The 10,953-nt window shown below is 33.9% G+C and overlaps 1 protein-coding gene and 1 long non-coding RNA gene across 2 annotated transcripts; both read left to right on the plus strand.

The window, feature by feature from the left end:
- Nucleotides 1-273: 273 nt before the first annotated feature.
- LOC147546362 (uncharacterized) lies at nucleotides 274-970 on the plus strand. The gene is made up of 2 exons (XR_015223101.1): nucleotides 274-514; nucleotides 641-970. It is a non-coding gene; the product is annotated as an uncharacterized LOC147546362 (long non-coding RNA).
- A 4,792-nt stretch (nucleotides 971-5,762) lies between these two features.
- Nucleotides 5,763-9,977, plus strand: LOC147546363 (phenylalanine ammonia-lyase 1). Its single transcript, XM_086632617.1, has 2 exons — nucleotides 5,763-6,602; nucleotides 8,014-9,977. The coding sequence occupies exons 1-2, from the start codon at nucleotides 6,181-6,183 to the stop codon at nucleotides 9,761-9,763; spliced, it is 2,172 nt and encodes a 723-aa protein (XP_086488743.1). The 5' UTR covers nucleotides 5,763-6,180; the 3' UTR covers nucleotides 9,764-9,977.
- Nucleotides 9,978-10,953: the final 976 nt, after the last annotated feature.

Genomic DNA, 10,953 nt, shown 5'->3' on the forward strand with positions numbered 1-10,953 from the left:
TATATATATAAAAAATGGGGAGTGCATTTCAAATTTCCCATTCCAATTTGAGAAAGATCACTCACGTACCCCAGAGAAGTCTGAGGTGCCTATAAGAAGCAAAGCATCTTTGACGAAATCCTTCAAATTCGTAAGAGTTTTATAAGCACTCCATCTGATGAAGTTAAGCTTTAATTTTTGATGGAGTGCCTATAACAAACACTATCTTCCAGAATCATCTCAATTCTTCACTAGTAGATTTGTAACTCTACTAACACTATCTTCCAAAATTTTACTAGTTTCTAATAGTTTTATCCTTCGTCAGTTTTGGTATTAAAAAGAAGGCAAAAAGACAAACTATTAGAAACTAGTCTTATATTTTGATTTCTACCTCTCTCTCTCTCTACCTTAGATCATCATCTAATTTGATTTCTATTTCCCTCGATCATCAGAGTTTCATCTATTTAGAGAGAGAAACAAAGATCAAGTGGGGTTCATCAAATATCATCACCCTTCAAATCAAAGAGCCAGATAAGTAATAATACTAATAATCACTACCTACCCTTTGTTTCTTTCTTTTCTTCAATCCTAAACTTTTCAGGGTTCTTACTTAATTGATTCTTGAATTTTTGTTATTCTGGATTTATTTGCCTGTGTACAGATAAATAAAATATATATAGAGAGAGAGAGAGAAAGAAAGAATAATGGGGGGTTATGTGGTGATGATATCTTTGCCGATGATATTTTTGGTTTTGATCATTGTTATTGGTTCTTACCTTCTTGGTAGGAACAGAGGTAGAAGAGAAGCAACAACTTATCCTCCTACTATGGTTTATGGGCCTCCTGCCCCTCCTCCCCATCTTCTTCATACCCATGAACAAACCCAAGCCCATTCTGAAGAAGACAGTGGAAAGCCCGTTTAGAGTTTTGGTTTTAAAGGTTATGGATTTTTGTACACACCATAAATGTATATCTGGTTGGGTGGTTTCAATTGGTGTTGTTTTTCTCTTTGTTTGTTGGGTTATTTCCCTAATGGCCCCCTACTTTGTGACCAACTTCCCGCCTGGCCCCCTACTTTACGAGAAATACCCATATGGCCCCCTATTACCGTTAACTTTAACTTTCCGTCACTCTCTCTCCTCCATGTCTTTTTCTCTCTCTCTGCCATGTCACGCCACCTCATCTATTAGGCCACCTCATCACCTTCTCCGGCAGAGGTCGCCGGCCGGCGACCTTCAAACTAAAAAAAAATAATTTTTTTTTTTTTTATCTCTCTCTAAGAACTCCGGCGAAGGAACCCTTCGCCGGAGTTCGTCTGTTCGTGAGAACAGACGGATCTGTTCTCACGAACAGATCTGGTATGTTCTCACGAACAGATCTGGTATGTTCTCACGAACAGATCTGGTATGTTCTCACGAACAGATCTGGTATGTTCTCACGAACAGATCTGGTATGTTCTCACGAACAGATCTGGTCTGTTCTCACGAACAGATCTGGTCTGTTCTCACGAACAGATCTGGTATGTTCTCACGAACAGATCTGGTATGTTCTCACGAACAGACGAACTCCGGCGAAGGGTTCCTTCGCCGGAGTTCTTAGAGAGAGAGAGAGGAGAGAGGAGAGAGATAAAAAAAAAAAAAAAATTTAGTTTGAAGGTCGCCGGCCGGAAATTTGGCCAGCCGGCGACCTCTGCCGGAGAAGGTGATGAGGTGGCCTAACAGATGAGGTGGCGTGACATGGCAGAGAGAGAAAAAGAGATGGAGGAGAGAGAGTGACGGAAAGTTAAAGTTAACGGTAATAGGGGGCCATATGGGTATTTCTCGTAAAGTAGGGGGCCAGGCGGGAAGCTGGTCACAAAGTAGGGGGCCATTAGGGAAATAACCCTTGTTTGTTTGTTTACTCTTTAGGTAAAGTTTTTATCATGTGTGAGAAGGTTTTATGTACAAAATGATCATCAACTAATTATATGTACAAGATACCTATTTACGAGTTCAACTCACAAACAACAATCTTCTCATGTGAAAGAGTTGTATATACAGATAAATCCAGATTAGTTTTATCTACGTAGAAATAGATTTTCATCAGTAGGCTCATCCCCTCATGTTAGGAAGATATAAATTTTTTTATGATTTGGACTTTTGTAATGATTATGTCAATTGTTGAATATCTAATTTAGTTTTTTTTTTATTCTTTGTTTAGTTCTTAAGTTTTTAAATTTTGGTGTCATAAGTAACATTTTTATAATCAAAGAAACCAAATCCATTGTTAGAAGAAAATCAATTCATGCATAAAAAATGAGTTGAACCACCCAAAGAAACAAAATCTTTCAATTTTTATCAACATTGAAAAAGTTGGTTGATTGTCAATTTGGCAACTAAAATCATGGCTAATCTATTTCTCTTGTTTTATATGTTGGAGTAGGTCTATTGTCTGAACCACCACCTTCTCCTTAAGTAATGAAAAAAAAGCCTATAATGGTACATTAGGCAATCTTCCCGATGTTTCGCCATCCAAATAAACATCTAAAGTAACCAAACAACGAATTCGAAAAAAGAAAAAGAATCAAATAGTGAAGTCATGTCGATAAGAATAACACGGTCATGTAAGGTGAAAAAAAAGACTGAAGTCTCGAATATAAATTCAAAGTCTTTGCGAGGCTGATTATCATTAGTCTAGTCCTCTAGTACCTTAAATCCAAGGTGACCTAAACTTAGAAAAACAGGTCACCTAAATTTGGCTCTTATTCCTAATATTCAATCAAGAATTAGAAACACTGGAGGAGAATCTTTGGTACATGTCGGATATTTTTGTAAATAGTTAACTTAAAATCAAGATTAGCTTAATTTAATGTGTAGTTAGTGGAGACGATCAACCATTTGTCTTCTAGGTAGTCACAAAGTTTCTCCTTCTAATTTTCAAGTGAGACTCGGAATACACGAAACTTCGACTAGGTTTGACTATTTGAGTCATACATTTCAAAATTTTACGAGTCATACGTTTCAAGTGAGACTAGGAATAAACAACAAAGACTTGGGAATTCAAGCAAAATATCAAATTTCGTGGTCTTTTGAAAGATAAGAAATTAGGGATACACCAATTTGTACTTTGACACCAAGGTTTGAAAAGGAGGGGAGAACAATGGGAGGCCCTTGGCATTAAATTCCATTAAATAGGAGTAGTAAGGACGAAATTACAATGTCCATGAGAAAGAGGGAATTGTGGTCAGTCGTACGACACATCCGAGGACCTTCCTTAAACCACAAAAACCATGTGGCAAACTAAAGACCTTACCTTAAACCAACCACTCTTTTATGGTGGGTAGTGTTGTTAGAGCGTTGTCCAAAACTCATGTTGTCATTTCTTAGACCTAGTTTTTAAGACAAGAGAAATCCCTAATTACTCATAATTAGAACGAAAATTTACCAAAATGTAAATTTGAGTTCATCAGTCTGTCGAAATTAAAAATCGGAAAAGAGAATCAATCGGTAAGTGGTAGATTATTGGGATAAGCTAACGTCATTTGTTGTTGAAGGACTAGTAATAAGTTTACGAGTATGACCTGTGAGATAAAATTTCATCTATTAATATAAATGCGTGTCTCTACTTCTAAAATGAACCGTAAGTACCTAACAAATGAATGAACATTTCGTATTTTATTTGCCTATGAGTTATCCATTTTCTAATTCCATCTTCTCTTTTAGTAATAAGTTGGTAATGATTCAACAATTCTTTTTTCAGATATAATATATTCAATTTAAACCTTACTAAGTACGTTTGAAAGATTGTAATAAGCAAAAGTGCTGGTTAAAAGGTCCACCAAGCAAAAACTCGCTGAACACTGTTTAAGTTTTAAATTACAAAAGTTATACAAAATAAAAGAATCCAAAAATTCATCACCATAATTCTATGCAAATTATCAAATTCTACAACATAATAATAACAGTAAAATACGTATTGAATAACTTAAAAGTTCATCTGTTTGACATACCATCCTCTATATATATATATATATATATATATGTGTGTGTGTGTGTGTGTGTGGATTTTGTGCACTTGCATAGGAACACCACATGCTAGTGAGTTGCATATATACTCTTGCAAATAATTTGGGATATTTAGAGACATTTCCCTCTATCTATTTCTTCAACTTATTACCTCAAATGTCCTAAAAAGAAAAGAAAAAAGAAACTTACTTGAAAGTATTTAGAGTGGACCCTAGTTTGTGTTGTGGGTGGGTGGGTGTGTTGAAATGGTTGACCATAGTCTTTCTATTTGGGTATACCTAACCCCCAGTGCAAAGTTTTACTTTTCCATAGGAGAAATGTTGGGAACTACTTGCATACACATTTGCATTCAAAGTGAAGGGCTGAAGGCCATATCATTCACCTAACATTGGAAGTGAATGGGGGTTGGTGATCATTGATGACCATCACTTTTAATTTCTTTACATATATTGATTACTCTTCTAGCTAGATATATAATAAGCATTTTTATAATTATTCTTTTCATGATGGATTAAGGATATCAACTCACACTTCAAACAAAATCTTCAATTAAAGTTTGGCCCCAATAACTTATGATAGGGAGAAAAGGGACTATAAAGACATCTACAAGGATCTTAATTAGGATAAGACGGCTTTTCAATTTTTTTGGCCATGTCTCCTTAGTAGTGCTACTACTATTAATTCAACTACACCAACTTATTTATTTAACTTTGAAGCTTATCCTTGATTAATAAATAAGTATAAGTCACAAACTTGACTAAATGAACCACTATAATATTATGAAATCACTTTTGAAGTTTCTTACCATCATTTACTAGTATTTGATATTGCAATGCCAATCATATTTTACAAAAAACAAGAGAAAGTATTTTAGAGACTTGATATATTTGATTATAAAGAACAAAACAGAAATTGAATAAATAAAGAGTAATAATGTATATATTTGAAATGTGAAGACAAAAACAAAAATAAAAGTCACATAAATAAAGGAAATATATCAAGTTTTTCATTTCTTATGGCAATAAAATTATACATTAGACTAGATCCTTTCATAATTTTTTTTAAAAAAAGTGATCTGGTAAATTTAACAGTAGGGATAGAGAAGTTAGAGAGGAACGGTTGATTTGATAATTTTAAATCAAAGCCAACAACTCTATTGAAAGTGATGGAGTTGATACAATTTCCCCACAATGCTAGATAAAAATAGAATTTTGAGCAAAATAAGATCACGATGAATCATATTATTATTTTACTATTGCCAAAAAATAGTTAACTCGGAGAAAGAGATTGAAACAGACAACAAAACTGAAAAATTACAGTGATATGAAACAAGCTGCAAGTTCATTATTTTACTATATTGCCAGAAAAGAGTTGAACTCAGATAAAGAGAATGAAACAGACAACAAATTTAAAACGTGATTTGAACCGAGACAAACTTTGAACTACTCGAACCAATTAGACAAAACTTAAAGAGAAACTCATAAAGATAAAAATTCTATAGAAAAAACTTATATTTACTCTAGCACAAAAAAAAAAGAATTTTTTTCGTTTTAATTTGACTTTATAATTACAAAAAAAAAAAGACATGACCAATGCCAAATTTCATTTATTCTTTTTCGTTTTAGTTTTAGTGTATAGTCGATTTATATCAATATTTGTCTCCAAAAAGACACGACCAATGCCAAATTTTCATTTATTTTTAATTTTTGATCATTTCTCACAAAAAAAAAAGTTTCGAGTGAGACTTGTGCATGATGAAATGCAATCGTTTCCCATCCCACCAACCAAAACCCCCACCCATCCATCCATCCTAGTGGTGGTGAGTGGTGACTCTCTCTCTGTCTCTCTCTCTAATCTTTTATAGTGTTGTAAAAACATCATCACGCGTTTTATAATGGTTGACGTGTTAATAATCCTAACCAATGAGAAAGTAGAAAGATCTAACGATCAATATAACTTCTCAACTAACCCCCCTTGTTTACCACTCTTACCAAACTTTCGACTAAAATCAAAACCTCTATTTAAAGCGCACAAAAACCGCTCAACTAAACTCAGAACCAAATTTATCACCCTAAAAAATCTCCTCTCTCTCTCTCTCTCTCTCTCTCTCTCTCTCTCTCTCTCTCTAAACCCAACCCATTACTACTACTACTACCCATTTCTCTCTCTAGAAACCGAATTTGATTGATTTGTGGTCATGGGTAGTCATCAGATTCACAGTAATGGTAATGGTTTATGTGTTGTTGAACATGAGAAGTTGAACAACAAGAACAAGATTAGAGATGATGACCCATTAAATTGGGGAATGGCAGCCGATTCATTAAAAGGAAGTCATTTAGATGAGGTTAAGAAAATGGTGGAGGAGTTTAGGAAACCGGTGGTGAAACTGGGTGGTGAGTCATTAACAATTTCACAAGTGGCGGCGATTGCCGTAGGAAGTGGTGGTGGTGTGAAGGTTGAGTTGTCGGAGGCGGCGAGAGAAGGAGTGAAAGCAAGTAGTGATTGGGTAATGGAAAGTATGAATAAAGGAACAGATAGTTATGGAGTTACAACTGGTTTTGGTGCTACTTCTCATAGAAGAACCAAACAAGGAGGTGCTCTTCAAAAAGAACTTATTAGGTATATCATCTCTTTTTTGTTTTTCATTTTTATTTTGCCTTCAAAATTACTAATAATTCCACTTAAAATAAAAAAATATGATTTGGAAAAGTTAATACTGTAGATAAAAAAATAGTAAAAAAAAATTGATTTGGAAAAAGTTGGTTTCCAACCATTTAGTGTGATTTTATCTATTACTATGAAAATTATTTAACTTTTAGAGAAACAACAAGATTGTTAAATTTGTAGGTTTTGAAACCCTAAACCATGTCATAAAGATTTTACTTATAAAATGTGGGATTATTGTTGAACATTAGCTCATCTGTCACATTCTTTGGACTTAATACATAGTATTTATTAGCAAATGATTATTGAGTAATAAGATTATGTTGACATTCTTACCAACTAGTGATGTAAAACACATAATTTTCGAAGCTCTCTTTAGCTTGTAAATTGGGTAAATTTCTACACACCTAACGAACAAGTAATGGGCAATAAGTATAGAGATTATAGATATCATATTGTTTCGAATTGTCAAAATATTTAACGTCACAATCAAGTAGAACAATGGGCTTAGACGTGCGCATTCCAGTTTTTTTAATATTTGAATGGGTTAGGGTCCCTAAAATTTTTCAACACTAAAATAATTAAATAGTGGTTTTCTAACTACTTTTCTTTTGACAAGTATAAATTTTGACTTAAAAATTGTTATAATTTTTTGGATACTAAGATTATACTTTTTTTTTTTACTACTCTTCTTTTACCATCATTTAGATATTATTTGGGCATTCACTCTTAGACTTTAAGGAAAATAGGAGATGACAATCCTACCTTTTGTGATTTAATTCTAGAGTGAGGGTTAACATACAAGGAAGAAAAAGAATATTTATTTTTTTATTTTATAAGCTATAAAAATTAACAATCAAAGTTAAAAGTAGTCAAAATAGATTTTACTAAAATTAGCCGATGAAGAAGGCATTTTTAGGTCCATTTATAGGCGAGGACGATTGACTTGACTCTAGTCCTAGTCTCTATTTTGGTCTAACTCGTTTGTTGAAGAGTCTAACTTCGCTGTCTAAATTTTGTTTTTTCTGGTCCAGCTAAAAAAGAACTCCATTTGACTTCAGAATTTTCACAATATTTTAGAGCGCTATGTTTAAAATTAAAGTTTTTCTAAGGCCAGTGAATTTTCAGAAAAAATATAGTAGAATTTGAACCCACATATATTCAATCCTTTTGGTGGGGGCTCATTGTATAAAAAACCCATACCCACATTTGAACCATTTGTGCTTGTGGTAGGTATGACAACATTATCCACCATTTAACTCCCTCTCTCTCTCTCTCTCTACCTAGTATCTACACATTTAAATCTGAACCGTTAGATCTACCTAACCCAAATTACTGATCATTGACTTTTATTTTGAACCATCAGATTCTTGAATGCTGGAATATTTGGAAATGGAACAGAATCTGACCACACATTACCTTACTCAGCAACAAGAGCAGCTATGTTGGTTCGGGTCAATACCCTACTCCAAGGTTATTCGGGTATCCGTTTTGAAATTTTAGAAGCCATCACTAAATTTCTAAACAACAACGTTACTCCATGTTTACCTCTTAGGGGCACCATCACTGCTTCTGGTGATTTAGTGCCTTTGTCCTACATAGCTGGGCTTTTAACAGGAAGGCCCAATTCAAAAGCAGTAGGCCCAAATGGTGAATCACTCGACGCTTCTAAAGCGTTCGATCTAGCTGGAATCAACGGTGGGTTCTTCGAGTTACAACCTAAAGAAGGGTTAGCACTCGTGAACGGAACAGCTGTTGGATCCGGATTGGCTTCTATGGTTTTATTCGAAGCGAATATTCTTGCTGTACTATCTGAAGTTATATCAGCTATATTCGCGGAAGTAATGCAAGGAAAACCTGAATTTACCGATCATTTAACACATAGATTGAAGCACCATCCAGGTCAGATAGAGGCAGCCGCGATTATGGAACATATATTAGATGGAAGTTCATATGTTAAAGAAGCTAAAAAAATGCATGAACTTGATCCATTACAAAAACCAAAACAAGATAGATATGCTCTTAGAACTTCACCTCAATGGTTAGGCCCACTAATCGAAGTCATTAGATCATCGACTAAATCGATCGAAAGAGAAATCAATTCTGTTAATGATAACCCATTGATTGATGTGTCAAGAAACAAAGCTATTCATGGTGGAAACTTTCAAGGAACTCCTATTGGTGTTTCAATGGATAATACAAGATTAGCACTCGGTTCGATCGGGAAACTTTTATTTGCTCAATTCTCAGAGCTTGTTAATGACTTTTACAATAATGGGTTACCTTCAAATTTATCAGGAGGTAGAAACCCTAGTTTGGATTATGGGTTTAAAGGTGCTGAAATTGCTATGGCTTCTTATTGCTCTGAACTTCAATTCTTATCGAATCCTGTTACTAATCATGTTCAAAGTGCAGAACAACACAATCAAGATGTGAATTCATTGGGTTTGATTTCATCAAGAAAAACAGCAGAATCCATTGAAATTCTCAAGTTAATGTGTGCAACCTTCTTGGTTGCACTTTGTCAAGCAATTGATTTGAGACATTTGGAAGAGAATTTGAGATTAACAGTGAAAAACACAGTGAGTCAAGTAGCTAAGAGAGTTTTAACAATGGGTGTTAATGGAGAACTTCATCCATCAAGATTTTGTGAACAAAAATTACTCAAAGTTGTTCATGGTGAATTCGTTTTCGCATATATCGACGATCCTTGTAGTGCTACTTACCCATTAATGCAAAAACTAAGACAAGTATTAGTTGAACAAGCATTACTTAATGGTGAAAATGAGAAGAACCCAAACACATCAATCTTTCAAAAGATTGAAGCTTTTGAGGAAGAATTGAAGAACCTTTTGCCTAAAGAAGTCGAAAATTCGAGGAGTAAGTGTGAGAATGGAAACCCGGATATTCCGAACCGGATTAAAGAATGTAGGTCTTACCCATTATATAAGTTTGTAAGAGAAGAGCTTGGAACTGGTTATTTGACAGGAGAGAAAGTGGTTTCACCAGGAGAAGAATTCGATAAGGTATTTACAGCAATTTGTCAAGGAAAATTGATTGATCCTCTTCTCAATTGTCTCAGTAGCTGGAATGGTGCTCCACTTCCAATCTGCTAGAATTACTGAGATTAAATTCATGATCAGGATTTGTTTATCTTTTTTTTTTGTACTCTTTTGTAAGTTTTTTTTTTTTATGTTCTTTGATGTTGGTAAAAGTAGTATGTTGTTTATGGTGGGGAATAAGTTTGTTAAATTTTTATTTTATTTTTTTGTGGTAAAAGTGGAACATGAATTGTGATATATTAATATTTTCAAGTGTCTTCTTTAATTCTATTAGTTTATTGTTCGTATTCATACTTCAATATTCTATTGTATTGTAGTTTAAGGGTATTTTCGCGTTCTTTCTAAAAAGGAAACTCGTGGCCAAATCTTCTGCACAAAATTTCTTTTGGTCAAATAAATTCATCAATTTTCTTACACTTCAAACTTTCTATGTAAAGTCTGCATCTAATTGACCTGGTTTGCACAGGAAATTCAAGTCTCAAAGAAAATTCTAACTAGGTATATCTAGTCCATAAGACATCAAATATTGAAAGAAAATACATGTCACATAAAAGATCGTTTCGACAAAACTATGAAAGAAAATACGTGTTTAGTAGTGGTCATTGGTCAAGCAACCATGCAATAATGATGCTCAGAATCTCAACTTTAAATTCGGTCTCACTTGGAGTCAATCTTCCGCCAAACTCGTCCGCTGCCTAGTCAACGTTTAGTTGTTTCTTACAGCAACAAAATTAAATTTTCATTTCCAATTTGATTTCCTACCTGACTTCAATGTTAGTTTTGAAGATTTTCCAAAATGATATAAATAATTTTCATAGAATGATTAAATGACTGCAAGAGCTTGAAAGTGAAAATAGTAACTTTGATGTTGGAATCTTCTTGGACAATGTGAAAATTAATAAAATAGTTGTTTAATGGTGATTGTTAATTATGATTGGAATTAAAAAATTACACTTTCATGGTTGGGTGGTGAAAGGGGAATTGGTAGTTGAGGAAATGAAAGTGGGTAGATCAAAATTCAACTAGTTAGTCTTTCTCTACTTTTCTTCCTTTTACTAGTAGCTTACCTACCTCCAAATACCACTCTAATGGATTCTATAATGGAAATAAAACCAGAATTAAAAAAAGTAGAAGAGATTATTTCGTATCGTATCTTCTTAACGACATACTTTTTTACCAACAGTTTTTTTAAAATCTCTCTTGAAGAACTTACTGCATTGAGCCAGACTGCAAGTCAATTTAAA

The sequence above is a fragment of the Eschscholzia californica genome, unplaced genomic scaffold (assembly GCF_041429995.1).
Source record: "Eschscholzia californica isolate CP2 unplaced genomic scaffold, dmEscCali1.0.p SCAF_4, whole genome shotgun sequence".
Lineage (NCBI taxonomy): Eukaryota > Viridiplantae > Streptophyta > Magnoliopsida > Ranunculales > Papaveraceae > Eschscholzia > Eschscholzia californica.

What these genes read in the sequence shown, in the direction of transcription:
- LOC147546363 (XM_086632617.1), top strand. Translation starts at nt 6,181, where the DNA reads ATGGGTAGTCATCAGATTCACAGTAATGGTAATGGTTTATGTGTTGTT. An exon ending in CTTCAAAAAGAACTTATTAG is followed by an intron (nt 6,603 to 8,013) that starts GTATATCATCTC and finishes TTGAACCATCAG; the next exon opens with ATTCTTGAATGCTGGAATAT.